At 42.9% G+C, this 19,037-nt stretch overlaps 1 protein-coding gene across 2 annotated transcripts; it reads right to left on the bottom strand.

Moving 5' to 3' along the window:
* Positions 1 to 2,722: 2,722 nt before the first annotated feature.
* Positions 2,723 to 17,909, bottom strand: PDCL (phosducin like). Of its 2 annotated transcripts, none has more exons than XM_079927484.1 (4): positions 17,667 to 17,909; positions 15,901 to 16,102; positions 7,254 to 7,435; positions 2,723 to 4,993 (listed from the first exon to the last, which is right to left on the bottom strand). In XM_079927484.1, exons 2-4 carry the CDS (start codon positions 16,070 to 16,072, stop codon positions 4,442 to 4,444), a joined length of 906 nt encoding a protein of 301 aa, XP_079783610.1. In that variant the 5' UTR covers positions 16,073 to 16,102; positions 17,667 to 17,909; the 3' UTR covers positions 2,723 to 4,441. The 2 variants fall into 2 exon arrangements, with proteins under 2 accessions (XP_079783610.1, XP_079783611.1); XM_079927485.1 differs by having other exon boundaries at positions 15,901 to 16,077; positions 17,667 to 17,795.
* Positions 17,910 to 19,037: the final 1,128 nt, after the last annotated feature.

Here is a 19,037-nt window from a genome sequence, read left to right on the forward strand (position 1 = left end):
AAAGATAAAATAAAATAAATAAAAATGCTGCTGAAAAAAAAATATATAACGCACCTGGAAAAGCTATATAACAGATAGTCTTCTACCTTATTGTGGTGAATTCCAGCCTACTCCAGCCTTGGGGGATCTTCCCCACTTAAGCAGCAAACATTCACTTATGTCAACTCAGATCAGAGACTTGAAATGATGAGACACACTCCCTGTCCCCAAAGACTTCATAGTCTAATGTGTAAACAAATACTGAGGCAACCACACATGCTGAAGATGGGGTTACCCCACGGGAAAGGAAGACACGGTCATTCAAGTCACCGGGACTTTCACATCTCACAACTAAGGAAAAAGTTTACATTTTTCATTAAATTAAACCAAATATCAATACAGAATGATAGTGCGATGGCAACAGTAGATTCTTTAAAATTCATTGATTCATAAAATTTGAGAGCTATGTCTTACAAAATCATCTAATGCAACCTGTCATCTTACAAGTGGGGAAACTGAGGCCCTGGGAGAGGAAGAGACTTATTCTAGGGCACACAGCTGGTCAGGGAGAGGGCTACAGTTCATGTTCACTGTACTCCCAATCGTTGCCACCCGTAGCCGGATGTGGGTGACAGTGTGGGAGGGGGGTATAAAGGGACTTTGGGAGGAAGGACCTTTGTGGAGTCATGGAGGAAAGGGGGATGCCTCGGGGGTACATTGCAGGTCACAGCCACAGTCCAGACGGAAGAGTTTCTGACATGAAACACAGGCCAGCCTAGGAGATCCAGGTCTCCACCCAGCTTCACTCCTTTTTCTCTCTTCTTAAAATTCTCTCCCTGTTTTTCCTCCTCCAACCTGTTCTCTCCACTACCTTTTTTCTAGTCGATCATTTTATTGATATTTGATCATTGTGCTTTCTCCACCAAGAACTAGCATGCATCATGGAAATAGTACAAATTTTGGAACTACACAGACCTGATTTTAAACCCTGCCCTGCCCACTAGCTATGCAACTTGGAATAGTTACCTAACTCTGCGAAGTCTTAGTTTCTTCATCTTTGAAAAGTTACTACTTCTTACCTTGAAAGGATGTGGCCTTCAATGTGCCCATATGTTCATTATTAAACACTCAATAGTTCTTACCAAGCACCAAGCCCAGGTGTGGGCCCTGGGGATGATAAAAACAGCACTTATTCTTAAAAAAAAAAAAAAAAAGGTGGGGGGGGGACTTCCCTGGTGTCCAGCAGTTAAGACTCTGCGCTCCCAATGCAGGGGGCCCAGGTTCGATCCCTGGTCAGGGAACTAGATAGATCCCGCATGCCACAACTAAAGATCCTGCGTGCCGCAACTAAGACCCAGTGCAGCCAAATAAATAAATATTTTTTTAAATAATAAAAATAAAAACAGCACTTATTTGAAGGCTGTGTTCTAGGTATTTTACATGAATTATGTTACTCATCTCCACTCCTCGGATGAGGAGACTGAGGTATGGAGGAGTTCAGCTATCTTGCCCACAAAGCTGTAAATGTCAGCCTATTCCCAGCGTGAACAGAAGTTATACCACACACATGGAGGAAAATAAAGTCCATGCCTTCACGGAACCTTCATTCCAGAGGAAAGTGAGATCTGGAAAACTACTGAGACAGTTTGTAATAGACAAATATTAGTTTCTTGTTCCCTCCCCCAAGTCTATGACGAAAAAGGAGGATCACATAAACAAAGAGGAAGAGAAGTGATCTGAATGCTGTCCTATTTTTTTTTTTTTTTTTGGCAGTACGCGGGCCTCTCACTGCTGTGGCCTCTCCCGTTGCGGAGCACAGGCTCCGGACACGCAGGCTCAGCGGCCGTGGCTCACGGGCCCAGCCGCTCCGCGGCATGTGGGATCCTCCCGGACCGGGGCACGAACCCGCGTCCCCTACATCGGCAGGCAGACTCTCAACCACTGCGCCACCAGGGAAACCCAATGCGCTCCTATTTTTAACTCCTCCCTTCCCCTACTCAAATAAAAAAGGAAACCAACAGCAGTGAGCCCTTGTTTTGTGAGAGCTGCTGTCACTCACCTCAACCCACAGGTTGGTGATGCTCAAACTTGAACCAGCCTCAGAATCACTTAGAGGGCTTGTGAAAAGTGTGCCGAGCCACTCCCAGAATTTCCGATGCATTAGGTCTGGGATGAAGCCTGAGACTTTGCATTTCTAACAAGTTCCCCAGTGTATCTCATGTTGCTGTTCTTGAACCACACATGGAGAACCACTGAACAACCCATGAGGTACTGTTGTTCCCACTGCCAAGGCGAGGAAACTGAGTTTCAGGAAGTCTAGGTGCCTCAGCGGAAGCTCCACCACCAGTGAGAAACAGACAGTATTTGATCTGACTCCAAAGCCCGTGCTGTTTGCATTACCCCTGAGTTGGAGATTTAAGACTCTAAGAATTCCCCATTCCATGTCTGTTCACTTTATCCTAGAATTTCTGCTCTTGAAAGGCAAAGTCAAGGTTCTGGGAGACCATAATATCAATATATTTTCATCTCCAATGAGAACCAGTAGATGGCTTGTAAAAGCTTTTAAAATGTTTCTGTCCATTACCCAATAATTCCTCTTCTAGAAATCTATACTAAGAGAATGATCCAAAATATAGCCCAAAATACAAAGTGTTTTAGCAAAAAGCTAGGAATCTAAATATCCAATATTAAGGGTCTGGTTAAATAAAGTATGGCATATCCAAGTGATGGAATATTATCAGGCTGTTAAAAATTATTTATTTAGAATTTTTATAACATGTCAAAGTATTTATGATATAATATTAAACAAAACACAGAACTAAATTCAAAAAGCTCTCAATGTATTAAAAATATTGAAAAAACTGGAAGAAAATAAAAACACTGACAACAGTTGTCTCTGCCTCTAATAATTTTCTATACTTTCCACACACTTTCTACAGTGAGTTTTTTTAATTAAAAAACCATGCACTTTCTTTTTGTTGATTAACTACAAGAGATACTGTCATGACCCTTCTACAGTTAGTCAATTCCTAAACAGCCAGGAAAAGCAAAACTGAACTTTAAAGCTAACATTTAACTACAGATCACATTTTCCCTGGCCCTACACTGTACATATTTTAAAGTAAAAAACATGAGGAGAAAACTCAAAAGACAATCATTGTTATAAACACACAGAAAGAAGACCAGAAAGATACCTGTAAAAATGATTTAACAGGGATTATTTTTGGTTGGTGGAATTACAAAGCTGTTCAATCTTTTTAGCTTAACAATTTTTGTTACATTTTCTACAATGAACATCAATTACTTTTGTAATAAAAAGTCTTTGCTGTTTTCAAGAGAACACCACCAAGCAAATTACAGCACACCTATACGACAGTATAAATAGCCACTTTAAAATGTTGTAAAAGAGTGTTTAATAACATGGAAAAACGTTTGCTATATTAGCCGACCATACTATAAAACAGTATGTTCAGAATGATCCCACTGTTTTGTTTAATAAGCAAACAAAATGTCTGTGTACACAAAGAAAACACCTTGGAAAAATATCCCAAAATATTAATAGTGTTTTACCCTAGGTGGCAGGATTATTCTAATTTTCTTAGTTTTGCTTCTGTATTTTCTGTATTCTATTGAATATTAACTTTTCCAATATGCAAAAAAGTTTTAACAAAAGCTACATGAAACCAAAAAATTACCTTGTTAAATAAAAAAGAAACAGAGAAAAAGACGAGCAGGGGTATCTTAATTGAAAGATCTTCCTTTAAAAAGGCTTCCCAGCTCTATCTCAGCTCTAATTTTCAAGCCAAGCTGGTCTTTCAGCATCAAGAGGGAGGGCAGTCCATCTCGATCCTTCCTCTACTGTAGACTTAATAATGCTTGAGCAGGATATCAACTCTGGCGACAAAGGTCACCCCCCTCTTGATGGGGCAACCATACACGGTCTGGAACCTTTAAACAAGACCCTGGGAGAGAATACGGTCTAGGGGGAAAAAATTTAACTGCCTTCTAAGACTATGAGTCTTAGAAGTAAATATAATTTACAATCATTTGATGAAGGAAATGTATTACTTATGTTGCAAATAACACACTAACTATAGAATTATATTCCCGGACCTGGCAGAGACCTCTGAGATCATCTGAAGACAATTTCCAGGACACTGTCTTCAGGATGCTATGTAAATACTGACTGGAAACAATAACAGAGATGTCATGCTAGAGAATCTTAAGTAAACAGTTCAAAAGCCTGGCTTCCTGTTTATACAATGTTAGGTCACTTTATGGATAGCCACAAGGTGATTCAGCATTCTGATTTGATAGAAGAATTTCTTGACTTGACATATCATAAAAGGGACTACAAAGAACAGCAGAAAAGCCAGAAGACACAGAAAAGAATGAAAATAAACACAAGGACGTGTGTCTTCCAGCCCAAACAATGAGAAATTTATGCCACCAGCCCAGCCATTCAATCTATTTCCAAATCGCTATCCTCGCTGTGGCAGGTGGCTGAGTTACGCACAGAGGTTACCAACAAGACTTCCTTTTCTGGAAGCAATCCAAACTCCTGGAGGAAAGCTTCAAGGTCCACCGCAAAGAAATCTTCCCCCAGCTGGTCAGTGACACGGACAAAGTTGCCAATCAGCTCGCCCCCCTTGTAGATGAGCAGGGCGGGAAGGGCATTCCTGGTGAAGCGACTGCTGGCCCCGATCACCGAGCTCTTCACCCGGCAGAACTTGACGGCTGGGTACTCCGCGGCCAGGCAGATCATGCAACCGTTCATGGCTTCGGTCCCTGGGATGCCGTCCTCGTAAATATGGACCATGATGAGGGTGCTCTTCTGTTCTTTGTCAATCATGTCCAGAAACCCTTCTCCACTGGGGATTTCAAAAACCTGCTTGAACTGGGGCCCCTGGTGGAGCTGCTGCCGCATCTCTTCCATCCTCTGCTTCCGGTACCGCTGCAGGAACTCCTCGTCGTCTTGGTCCTCGTTCATCATGGCAAAGTCCTTCAGAGTCATCTGCGGGAGGGCCAGCAAGTGAGCGTAAGAAACATAAACCCAACAGTGACATGGGTGACACAAGATGTATGAGGCGCCACGCTAATACTCTAGATGTATCACACCTCACTGAAATCTTCTGATAACCCCATCGGGAAGGGACTTTTATTACCCCCACTTTACAAATGAGGTTCTGAGACTTGAGATTATCTGTATAAGTATAAGATTATCTGTATAAGATTATCTGTATAAGATTATCTGTATAAGATTATCTGTATCTGTATAAATCACACAGGTAGCAAGTATAAGACCAGGATTCAAACTAGATTTTTTAAAAAACCCAGGCTTTCGACTACTGTGTCATAGCGCCTCTCCATCCAGACAGGCAGCATCAGATAACATCACTTCGTGAGCTTTTGTCTTTTCGTCAGTCCTGACAATGGATTAATTATTTTATCCACTGTTTTGTTTTTGTTGAAAAGACAACAGGACATTAAGGAACCTGAACACTCATAATCCCTGCCCTGCGCCACCCTCCTTGCCTCCCACGCCAAAACATACAGCCACACACATTCTAAAAATCTATTCTTTTTATTACCAGTCACGGGCTAGAACCATTTCTGCTTTTATAACAGCAGCTGTGGGTGCACCAATTAAGCTATAGCCTGCTTTTGCCACTTAGCACTATTATACCATAAATTATTCCTCATGCTTCCAAACATGTTTTATAAAATTATAAATAATGTGGCCTATTTTGCTGAGCCACTCCCCTACTTCTGGCATTCAGGCAGTTGCCAGTTCTGTCTCATTGCAACAACCCAGCAGGACTGCCCCATGTGATCATGTGCTGTGTGGCTTTGTCTGGTCTCCACCGCAGCACAAGGAAGCGCTGTGAGCCGTGGGCATGTTGTCCTGAAGCCAGCTTCCATTACAAAAGCATTCTCCCTCTCCTGCCCTGGTGTAGCAAGACATCCCTGCTCCTGTGATGAAGCCCAGCTCTGCCTACCCTGGCACAGATGAGAGGGTGGCGGCTGGGAGGCCACACCAGATCAGGACACGTGTGGTTACTGCATCACAGCCAGAGCCATTCTTCTTCCACTCTCACTGCTCCCCCACCAGAGCGGTTCTTTCTGACCTGTTATGGTCTTGCTTGAGTCTAATGCCCTGAAATCATCCTCCTGGTCAAGGCAAACTCCTCACTTAATCCTCTTGTCTGCTCCCCGACCCCGGCGGGTATTTCCAGCCAAGAGCTGCTTTGGGCTACAGCCAAATGATTTCAGGCACTTCTAGACATCCTTCCGTGGTCAGAGAGCATGGTGGGGAATTAAAGGATCCTTTTGAAGAACGCTTTGGGAAGGTAAGAGAGAGTCAGGGACCTAGTTCCAAATATCTTCCACAGTGTCTGCCCGCTTCTACTGTATTGCTTCACTAAAATAAATTCTCATGAATAGGCTTCAGATGAAACAGAACAACATCATGGAAAGAACAGGAAAATCTGGGTTAGAATCCTAGTTCCTATTAGCATTTCTTAATTGCACTGCCCTGAACAAGTCCCCTCCCACCTCTCAGCTTTGGTTTCACCATCTGTAAAATGGGGATAATATCTCCCAATCTCAGAGGTTTGTTTCTGGCTCAAGGTAAGACCTCGAGAAAGGACAGGAAACTCGCATTTCCTGATCACTTTCAACCAGCCTGTGATGGGCACTGTATCGAGAGACTGACCTCATTTAACCAACGACAAACCAGAGTCAGAGTGGAAGAGACATCCCCACAGTTACTAGTGGCACAGCTGAGATTCAAACCCAGGTGTGGCCAAGCTATGACATGACTGCACTTTCTCCTGCACTGCACTGCTTCTTAGTATCTTTTTTAAAATTTATTTTATTTATTTATTTTTGGCTGCACTGAGTCTTTGTTGCTGCACAGCTTTCTCTAGTTGCAGTGAGTGGGGGCTACTCTTCACTGCGGTGCATGGGCTTCTGATTGCGGTGGCTTCTCTTGTTACGGAACACAGGCTCTAGGCGTGAGGGCTTCAGCAGTTGTGGCACATGGGCTCAGTAGTTGTGGCGCACAGGCTTAGTTGCTCTGCGGCATGTGGGATCTTCCTGGACCAGGGCTCGAACCCGTGTCCCCTGCATTGGCAGGCGGATTCTTAACCACTGCGCCACCTGGGAAGCCCTGCACCGCTTCTTGGAGGCCAAATCAAACCCTTCCGCCTCTTGAATCACTAAGCCCAGCAGCCAGGGTAGCCTCTGAGAAAGGCCTGGGCGCTTCTAATTACCTTCCCACTGATCTTCTCCTGGAGGTCCTTCTGCTTCCGCTGCTCCTCCTCTTCATCCACATGGGACCTGCAGCTCATGGACAGCTTCTTGATCAGCTTCTCCATCTCCCGGCACTGCTCCTCCCGCTGCTCCGTCTCCAGCTGTTTGAAGCGGCGCCAGTCATTGATCACGCCTTTTGGACCTGAGGTGGGGTGAACGTGGAGGTGACCAAGGATGAGCGAGGGATTATGGGCCAGCGCACATCTGTCTAAAGCTGGCTCCATCGACACCACAGTGACACTCACACAGGGCAGCGTGGTCTACACGCAACCACGTCCAAGGCAGCCCAGTTTGCAAATTAAAGGGCCATGCGAAGGCCCAACATTAGGAGATGTGTGAAATAAATTCAGATTCATCTACTCAAAGGAAAACAAAGTGACTCTTAGAAAGAATGAGGCAGCTATATGTTCCCTGCCATGAAAAATGTCCAAACATATTAGGTCAAAAAAAAAGCAAAATGCAGAACAGTATCATGGTATGATCCTTTAATTTTTAGAAAAAGAACTGTATGTCCATGTATAAATATTTACAGATATTTGTATATGTGCATGTACATTTGTATGTCCATAGAAAAATAGGTAAACTGTTAACAGTGATTGTCTCTAGGCAGTGAGATCTAAGGGGACTGGTGAGAGAGAACTTTTACTTTTTTCTTACTATGCTTCCGTATTATCTGACTTTTTTTTTTTTTTTTTTTGCAGTACGTGGGCCTCCCACTGTCGTGGCCTCTCCCCTTGCGGAGCACAGGCTCCGGATGTGCAGGCTCAGCGGCCATGGCTCACAGGCCCAGCCGCTCTGCGGCATGTGGGATCTTCCCGGACCGGGGCATGAACCCGTGTCCCCTGCATCAGCAGGCGAACTCTCAACCACTGCGCCACCAGGGAAGCCCTATCTGACTTTTTTAACAAGATTGTGGCAGGTTGTTCTATTAGTCAAGCTACCCCCAAACCCCCCTGTCCCCATGCTATATAGACCTGCCCCTTACCACATGACTTGCAATACCTCCTGTGAGATGAGAACGTGTATCCCCAGCCCACTGATGTGGGGCTTGCCCATTGACTTGCTGTGGCCAATGGATTCTGAGCAAAAACGCAATGAGTCACTACATGTTTCCAACAGCCCTCTCTTGCTCTCTATACTTGGTCATGAGAACAGCATGTCTCAGACAGGGGCTGCTCCTTGAGCCTCGTTCCTGGATGATAGGACATACAAAGCAGAAGCGGGGCAGCTGCTGACCCCAACAGGCAGCACGTAACATGACTGAGAAATAAACCTTTGTTGTCACAAGCCACTGAGACAAAAATATAAACATCTGTATAAAGAAAACTTTAAAATGATGCCAAGAAACACTACAAAAGCCCTGAATAAATGGAGCAACGCCATAGTCCTGGCTAGGAAGATGCAACATCACAAGGGTACCAATTATCCCCAAATTAATCCATATATTTAATGCGTTTCTGATGAAAGTATGTGATTACACACATGTGCCTGCTCCTGAATTTGCGGTGGAAAAATAAGAAAGCAAAAGTTAAGGAAATAATAATAAAAATAGAAGGGTATTGTATGGGGCGGACCAGACCTACCAGATACTAGAACATATTACAACACGATACTTAAAAACAGTGTGATATAGCACAGTAAAAGACAAATCAGTGGAAGAGACTACAGAGTAGGCTAAAGACGCAAATATAAGCAGAAATTCAGTACGTGATAAAACTGACATTTCAAAACAATGGAGAAAAGATGGTTTATTCAATAAATGATGCTGAAACAACTGGGCAGCAATCCAAAAAAAATTAAGTTGGAGTCCTAGCACATACCTTGCATGGAAACGAATTCCAGATAAATCGTTGTGTTAAAAAAAAAAAATCATAAAAATACTAAAAAAAAAAAAAGGCATGGGACTGTCTTTTTATAATCCTGGAGTGAAGAAAGGCCTTTTACATAAGAACAAAACTAAGAAACTATAAAATAATGCTTTCAAGCACATAACAAGTAAAAAAACTTTCTGCCAGGATAAGAACAAAAGCCAAGAGTCAAACAATAAACTGGTAGAAATATTTGCAACTCAAACCACAGATTAATTTCCTTAATATATAGCTCCCTAAGAAGAAAAAGACCAACTACCCAATTTCAAAAATGAGCAAAGGATATGAATACAACCTTTAAAATTATGAAAAGAGGCTCAACATCACTCCTAAAAAGATAGAAAATAAAACTACGGTGAGTTCCAATTTGCCATCCATAAGGATGGCAAAGATCAAAAAGTCTGATAACATAGTAGAAGGTCACATATATGGGGAAATATCACACTCCTGCTTAAACTATAAACCAGTACCAACTCAACTGACAGCAATTTGGAAATAATAAAATGTAAAAGTGTAAATATGCCATTTCTCGGAATTTATACTACCAATATACTCATACCCATGATTTAGGTGATATCAAACACCTATCAATTTGAGAAGCTGGACTCAAACGCAGGCAAGTCTGTTTTAATCATCAGCATGTTGGTATGCATACATATTCGTATTGTGCAGTGAAATGGCTAGAACCACGCACAGTGAAATGGTAACATTAGGTTATCTCTGGATGCGGGTCTGGAATTAGAAGTGATCACGACCCACCACCAGTCCCTCCCATCAGGAAACTTACACAAGCCTCTTAGATAGCCTCATGCACCAGAGGGCAGACAGCAGAAGCAAGAATAACTACAGTCCTGCAGCCTGTGGAACAAAATCCACATTCACAGAAAGATAGACAAGATGAAAAGGCAGAGGGCTATGTACCAGATGAAGGATCAAGATAAAACCCCAGAAAAATAACTAAATGAAGCGGAGATAGGCAACCTTCCAGAAAAAACATTCAGAATAATGATAGTGAAGGTGATGCAGGACCTTGGAAAAACAATGGAGGCAAAGATAGAGAAAATGCAAGAAATGTTTAACAAAGACCTAGAAGAGGGCTTCCCTGGTGGCGCAGTGGTTGAGAGTCCGCCTGCCTGTGCTCCGCAACGGGAGAGGCCCGCGTACCTTAAAAAAAAAAAAAAAGACCTAGAAGAATTAAAGAACAAACAGAGATGAACAATACAATAACTGAAATGAAAACTACACTAGAAGTCATCGATAGCAGAATAACAAGCAGAAGAACGGATAAGTGACCTGGAAGATAGAATGGTAATTCACTGCGGAGGAACAGAATAAAGAAAAAAGAATGAAAAGAAACGAAGACAGCTTAAGAGTCCTCTGGGGCAACATTAAACGCAACAACATTCGCATTATAGAGGTCCAAGAAGGAGAAGAGAGAGAGAAAGGACCCAAGAAAATATTTGAAGAGATTATAGTCGAAAATTTCCCTAACATGGGAAAGGAAATAGCCACCCAAGTCCAGGAAGCGCAGAGAGCCCCATACAGGATAAACCCAAGGAGAAACACACCGAGACACATAGTAATCAAATTGGCAAAAATTAAAGACAAAGAAAAATTATTGAAAGCAGCAAGGGAAAAATGACAAATAACATACAAGGGAACTCCCATAAGGTTAACAGCTGATTTCTCAGCAGAAACTCTATAAGCCAGAAGAGAGTGGCATGATATACTTAAAGTGATGAAAGGGAAGAACCTACAACCAAGATTACTCTACGCGGCAAGGATCTCATTCAGATTCGATGGAGAAATCAAAAGCTTTACAGACAAGCAAAAGCCAAGAGAATTCAGCACCACAAAACCAGCTCTACAACAAATGCTAAAGGAACTTCTCTAAGTGGGAAACACAAGACAAGAAAAGAACCTACAAAAAAACCCAAAACAATTAAGAAAATGGCCATAGGAACATACATATCAATAATTACCTTAAACGTGAATGGATTAAATACTCCAACCAAAAGACATGGGCTTACTGAATGGATACAAAAACAAGACACATCTATATGCTGACTACAAGAGACCCGCTTCAGACCTAGGGACACATATAGACTGAAAGTGAGGGGATGGAAAAAGATATTCCATGCAAATGGAAATTAAAAGAAAGCTGGAGTAGCAATACTCATATCAGATAAAATAGACTTTAAAATAAAGAATGTTACAGGAGACAAGGAAGGACACTACTTAATGATCAAGGGATCAATCCAAGAAGAATATAACAATTATAAATATATATGCACCCAACATAGGAGCACCTCAATACATAAGGCAACTGCTAACAGCTATAAAAGAGGAAATTGACAGTAACACAGTAATAGTGGGGGACTTTAACACCTCACCTCACTTACACCAACGGACAGATCATCCAAATTGAAAATTAATAAGGAAACACAAGCTTTAAATGACACAATAGACCAGATAGATTTAATTGATATTTATAGGACATTCTATCCAAAAACAGCAGATTACACTTTCTTCTCAAGGGCACAGGGAACATTCTCCAGGATAGATCACATCTTGGGTCACAAATAAACCCTCAGTACATTTAAGATAATTGAAATCATATCAAGCAACTTTTCTGACCACAACCCTATGAGACTAAAAATGAATTACAGGGAAAAAAATGTAAAAAACACAGACACATGGAGGCTAAACAATACGTTATTAAATAACCAAGACATCATTGAAGAAATAAAAGAGGAAATCAAAAAATACCTACAGACAAATGGCAATGAAAACATGATGATCCAAACCCTATGGGATGCAGCAAAAGCTGTTCTAAGAGCGAAGTTTATAGATATACAAGCCTACCTCAAGAAACAAGAAAAATCTCAAATAAACAATCTAACCTTACACCTAAAGGAACTAGAGAAAGAAGAACAAACAAAACCCAAAGTTAGCAGAAGGAAAGAAATCATAAAGATCAGCTCAGAAATAAATGAAATAGAAAGAAAGAAAACAATAGCAAAGATCAATAAAACTAAAAGCTAGTTCTTTGAGAAGATAAACAAAAATGATAAACCATTAGCCAGACTCATGTAGAAAAAGAGGGAGAGGACTCAAATCAATAAAATTAGAAATGAAAAAGGAGAAGTTACAACAGACACTGCAGAAATACAAAGCATCCTAAGAGACTACTACAAGCAACTCTATGCCAATATAATGGACAACCTGGAAGAAATGGACAAATTCTTAGAAAGGTATAACCTTCCAAGACTGAACCAAGAAGAAATAGAAAATATGAACAGACCAACCACAAGCACTGATATTGAAACTGTGATTAAAAATCTTCCAACAGGGCTTCCCTGGTGGTGCAGTGGTTGGGATTCCGCCTGCCGATGCAGGGGTCGCGGGTTCGTGCTCCGGTCCAGGAATATCCCACATGACGCAGAGCAGCTGGGCCAGTGAGCCATGGCCGCTGAGCCTGCGTGTCCGGAGACTGTGCTCCGCAACGGGAGAGGCCACAACAGTGAGAGGCCCGCGTACCACAAAAAAAAAACAAAACAAAAAATCTTCCAACGAACAAAAGTCCAGGACCAGATGGCTTCACAGGTGAATTCTATCAAACATTTAGAGAAGAGCTAACACCCATCCTTCTCAAACTCTTCCAAAAACGTACAGAGGAAGGAACACTCCCAAACTCATTCTATGAGGCCACCATCACCCTGATACCAAAACGAGACAAAGATACTACAAAAAAAGAAAATTACAGACCCATATGACTGATGAATATAGACGCAAAAATCCTCAACAAAATACTAGCAAACAGAATCCAACAACACATTCAAAGGATCATACACCATGACCACGTGGGATTTATCCCAGAGATGCAAGGATTCTTCAATATATGCAAATCAATCAATGTGATACACCTTATTAACAAACTGAAGGAAAAAACCATATGATCAGGCTTCCCTGGTAGCACAGTGGTTGAGAGTCCACCTGCCGATGTAAGGGACGCGGGTTCGAGCCCTGGTCCGGGAAGATCCCACATGCCGTGGAGCGGCTGGGCCCATGAGCCATGGCCGCTGACCCTGCGTGTCTGGAGCCTGTGCTCCGCAACGGGAGAGGCCACAACAGTGAGAGGCCCGCGTACCGCAAAAAAACAAACAAAAAAAACAAACCATATGATCATCTCAGTAGATGCAGAAAAAGCTTTTGACAAAATTCAACACCCATTTATGATAAAAACTCTCCAGAAAGTGGGCATAGAGGGAACCTACCTCAACATAATAAAGGCCATATATGACAAACCCACAGCAAACATCATTCTCAAGAGTGAAAAACTGAAAGCATTTCCTCCAAAATCAGGAACAAGACAAGGATGTCTACTCTCACCACTATTATTCAACATAGTTTTGGAAGTCCTAGCCACAGCAGTCAGAGAAGAAAAGTCAATAAAGGAATATAAATTGGAAAAGAAGAAGTAAAACTGTCACTGTTTGAAGATGACATGCTACTATACGTAGAGAATCCTCAAAATTCCACCAGAAAACTACTAGAGCTAATCAATGAATTTAGTGAAGTTGCAGGATACAAAATTAATGCACAGAAATCTCTTGCATTCCTTTACACTAATGATGAAAAATTTGAAAGAGAAATTAAGGAAACACTCCCATTTACCACTGCAACAAAAAGAATAAAATACCTAGGAATAAACCTACCTAGGGAGACAAAAGACCTGTATGTAGAAAACTATAAGACACTGATGAAAGAAATTAAAGATGATACCAACAGATGGAGAGATATACCATGTTGTTGGATTGGAAGAATCAATATTGTGAAAATGACTATACTACCCAAAGGAATCTACAGATTCAATGCAATCCCAATCAAATTACAATGGCAGTTTTTACGGAACTAGAACAAAAAATCTTAAAATTTGTATGGAGACACAAAAGCCCCGAATAGCCAAAGCAGTCTTGAGGGAAAAAAACAGACCTGGAAGAATCAGACTCCCTGACTTCAGACTATACTACAAAGCTATAGTAATCAAGACAATATGGTACTGGCACAAAAACAGAAACATAGATCAATGGAACAAGATAGAAAGCCCAGAGATGAACCAAAGCACCTATGGTCAACTAATCTATGACAAAGGAGGCAAGGATATACAATGGAGAAAAGACAGCCTCTTCAATACGTGGTGCTGGGAAAACTGGACAGCTACATGTAAAAGAATGAAATTAGAACACTCCTTAACACCATACACAAAAATAAACTCAAAATGGATTAGAGACCTAAATGTAAGACCGGACACTATAAAACTCTTAGAGCAAAACATAGGAAGAACACTCTATGACATAAATCACAGCAAGATCTTTTTTGATCCACCTCCTAGAGTAATGGAAATAAAAACAAAAATAAACAAATGGGACCTAATGAAACTTCAAAGGTTTTGCACAGCAAAGGAAACGATAAACAAGACGAAAAGACAACCCTCAGAATGGGAGAAACTATTTGCAAATGAAGCAACAGACAAAGGATTAATCTCCAAAATATATAAACAGCTCATGCAGCTCAATATTAAAAAAACAAACAACCCAATGCAAAAATGGGCAGAAGACCTAAATAGACATTTCTCCAAAGAAGACATATGGATGGCCAGGAAGCACATGAAAAGCTGCTCAACATCATTAATTTTTAGAGAAATGCAAGTCAAAACTACAATGAGGTACCACCTTACACCAGTTAGAATGGGCATCATCAGAAAATCTACAAACAACAAATGCTGGAGTGGGTGTGGAAAAAAGGGAACCCTCTTGCACTGTTGGTGGGAATGTAAATTGATACAGCCACTATGGAGAACAGTATGGAGGTTCCTTAAAAAACTAAAAATAGAATTACCATATGATCCAGCAATCCCACTACTGGGCATATACCCAGAGAAAACCATAATTCAAAAAGACACATGCACCCCAATGTTCATTGCAGCACTATTTACAATAGCCAGGTCATGGAAGCAACCTTAATGCCCATCGACAGACGAATGGATAAAGAAGATGTGGTACATATATACAATGGAATATTACTCAGCCATAAAAAGGAACGAAATTGGGTCATTTGTGGAGACGTGGATGGATCTAGAGATTGTCATACAGAGTGAAGTTAGTCAGAAAGAGAAAAACAAATATCGCATATTAACGCATGTAAGTGGAACCTAGAAAAATGGTACAGATGAACTGGTTTGCAGGGCAGAAGTTGAGACACAGATGTAGAGAACAAACATATGGACACCAGGGGAGAAAGCCCCGGGGGGTGGGGATGGTGGTGTGATGAATTGGGCGATTGGGATTGACATGTATACACTGATGTGTATAAAATTGATGACCAATAAGAACCTACTGTATTAAAAAGTAAATAGGGCTTCCCTGGTGGCGCAGTGGTTGGGAGTTCGCCTGCCAATGCAGGGGAAACGGGTTCGTGCCCCGGTCCAGGAGGATCCCACATGCCGCGGAGCAGCTGGGCCCGTGAGCCACGGCCGCTGAGCCTGCGCGTCTGGAGCCTGTGCTCCGCAACGGGAGAGGCCACAGCAGTGAGAGGCCCGCATACCGCCAAAAAAAAAAGTAAATAAAATAAAATTTAAAAATTTTAGTTTGAAAGAAAAGACGTGATCACAAGACTTCTGATACATATTTAATGGACATTTTTTAAACCTGTTCCCAGAGCACAGGATTTCCAGTACCTGTGTTAACTGAGATGCCTTCGCCTGCCAACTCAGCATCTGCAGGCATGGAACTGCCGGCCAGGGCACCCCTGCCTCTGTCCTTGTCCTCGTGGTCGCTGTCCTCATCCTCGCTGCTGCTGTAGTAGTACTGCAGCTTCTCCCCCAGTAACTTATCATCCAGGGTCGTCATGGTGCCTGGGAGAGGGCGACATAGCAGGTTCTATGCTGGCTTGAATCAGACAAACATGAATCTGAAGAGTTAGGGATCACCTGTGCTCAGATCCTATTATGCACAGGACCGTAAGAGTGACTGTTTTCATAAGCAGGATCTCAGCAAATCCATACCATGACCATGCATGATAGGGTTTATCATGCTCTTTCTGTAGAAGGTAAAATTGAGGCTGAGATAAAATTTCTGTGCCAAACTTTACAGCAAATGGCGGAGCTGGGCTCAGACCCCAAGGATTCCTGACTCCAAGAGAATGAAGGTGTGAGCCACTGTCTTCTGAATAGTATACACTGAAGTAGGGTGGTGGCTTGGAGAAAACTACTGACTGAACGTCTTATCTACACATACTCTTTGGTTTATCTACCAAGTAAGACTGCTGGTAATTGAAAAATTGGTAAGAATCCTCATGAGAAGCTCCAAAAAGAGCATCAAGAATGGGATGCTGACTCACTGTTTGCCTAGGCCAATCATTCATCTGTCTCTTGCCTTCCACCTCCCAATCCGCACAGCGATGGTTAGGATGGATGGGCTCTGAAGCCCTAATAACTTTGGGTAAAAGACGGGCCCCTGACAAGATTTTAATCACTCCCCAGTGTTTAAAGGACAATGGTTAGAGCCAAGCTTCTGCATCAGAAGAAGCCTGGTACATTCTGGGAGAAAGGTACAGCTTAGTCCCTGCCAGGCCTGCTTGCAGATCACACAAGGAGGGGTTGTAACTCCAGCACCCCTTCCTTTAAGCATCCCAATACTATGCATCTTTGATTAAAGGCATCCCCGAGCCTGTTAGACTCCATTACAAAGTGACTCTCCCACCGGGCGGGGAGGTCTTGCAAACAGAGACCTTCAATGCCCAGCACGAAGCCTCTACACAATCTGTCAAGCTCATATTGAGGCAGCCTGAATCAGTGGGGGAATCCGGTGACCCGGGCAGTCAGATGAAGAGAGGGGTACCTAAGTGGCAGGGTTGAGAAAAAGGCGCAGGTACACGGCCGGGCGCAGGGAGGTGGAGAGAAATAGGGGGACTAAACCTAACTTAAAGAGGCAGAGGGACCAAGGCGGTAAAGGTGGGAAGAAAGAGACGAGGAGGAATGTGTGCTCGGTGAGGGCGGGGCCGCTGAGGAGGCGGCAAGCGCAGGGCCAGCGGAGGGGCTGGTGGGAGGCGGGGCCTTTGGGGAAGGAGTCGAGGGCGGGACCAGCGGGAGAGCTGGCGGAGGGGAGGCCAGAGGGAGGGCCCGCGGAGGAGGCGGGGCCTTTCGGGGGAGGAGTCGAGGGCGGGGTCAGCGGGAGGGTTCGCGAAGGAGGCGGGACCTTTGGGGGTCGAGGGCGGGGCCAGCGGAAGCGCGGCGGAGGGGCGCGGAAGCTCTAGGGGAGCCCGAGGAAGGTGGGGCCAGCGGAGACTGGGCAGGGAAGTCGCGGAGAGCGTGGGGGTCGAGGGGGCGCACCGACAAGACCGTCTCATCCAGGCTCGCCGACCACCCGTATTCCACCACCTCCCACCGGTATTCCATACCCGCCGCTTCTTCCCGGCTGACCTCAGTGCAGCTACCCGGCCTACCTCAGTCTGGATCCCTTCAGGCTGGCACTTCGGAAGGAAGGGAGCGCTCGGCTGGAGAAAGAGAAATGGATCGGCGCCTTGAGCGCTAAGAGAAAAGCCGCCTGAGTCTCGACTGCGCGGACCAATGAGGCGGCCTTCCTGCGTCAGCGCGGATACACGCTGCCCAATTAGAGGAAGCGTATCCTGGCGGCCAAGGGAGAAGCTACGGGTCCTACTTGGGGACAAACATCTTGACAATAATAATACGCTTCTATTTTTATTTTTGTTTTAATTTGAACGAAAGGCCACACTAGATATGCCCAGCTTTGAGCAGTAAGAACAATTTCGTTACCTTTGAAGTTTCCGAAAACATTCCACATGTATTTTTTTTTTTTTGATTCTTAATCACATCACGTCTATTAAGACAGAAGACAGACTCGGACATTAATTTGCCCAAGAACACATAGCCCTTTTGGATTAAAAAAAGAAGAAGAAGAAAAAAAAAAGCCAAGTCCAGGACAACTAAACGCAAAGTGAAATCCTGGATTGGACCCTGGAACAGAAAAAGGACGTGAATGGGACAACTGACGAAATTTGAACAAGGTGTATCAAGTAATAATATTATTGTATCAATAGTTTTGATAATTGTACTACGGTTATGTAAGATGTTAACTTTAAGGGATTCTGGGTGAAGAACATAGGGGTACTCTATACTATTTTTGCAACTTTCTGTAAACCTAATTTCACATTCTGAGCCCTTATTGAGATGTCCGGTACACAACACGAAGTAGCTCATGGAAAGCTTTGTGTAAATTGAATCATTCGAAATATACTAAAACAATACACCCTTTAAAATAGGTAAGTTTTATTTCCCTAAAGTTTGAGAGATTCTTAATTTGTGGTTCTACACCACCTGCAATTGTCTGCAAATTTGTATATGTGCTTATTTTTCTGAGAAGCTGTTTCTTCAGGCTACCAAGAGTCAGAACCCCCATCCTCAAAGTTAAGAACAATTCATATAAATAGATCCTACGGTAACTTTTTATATTTTTTGTTTGCATAATGAATAATCAGATTTGTGTGAACAGCCAACTTGAATATGCTTGTGATCTGCTGTTAAGTGACAAGCCAGGACCCAGCAACAGTGCCTCTGTGTAGGAGAGTCCCCCTAAATATTTGTTAAATGAATACTAGATGAATGCTTTGCTTTTTTTGTTTCTACTCACATCTCCCTGAAGCAGGGGTCTTCTTCATGCGTGGTGCTCCTTCTCCTTCAAAATTCACTTTAAATTTAAGGCTGCAATCCTCATGGGGGTCCTCAGAGCTGCTCAACAATCGTAGTTGCCCTGGGCAGGCTACTCCCCGACTCTCTAAGTGAAGCAGTTCACATCT

Source organism: Stenella coeruleoalba (genome assembly GCF_951394435.1).
Source record: "Stenella coeruleoalba genome assembly, chromosome: 7".
Lineage (NCBI taxonomy): Eukaryota > Metazoa > Chordata > Mammalia > Artiodactyla > Delphinidae > Stenella > Stenella coeruleoalba.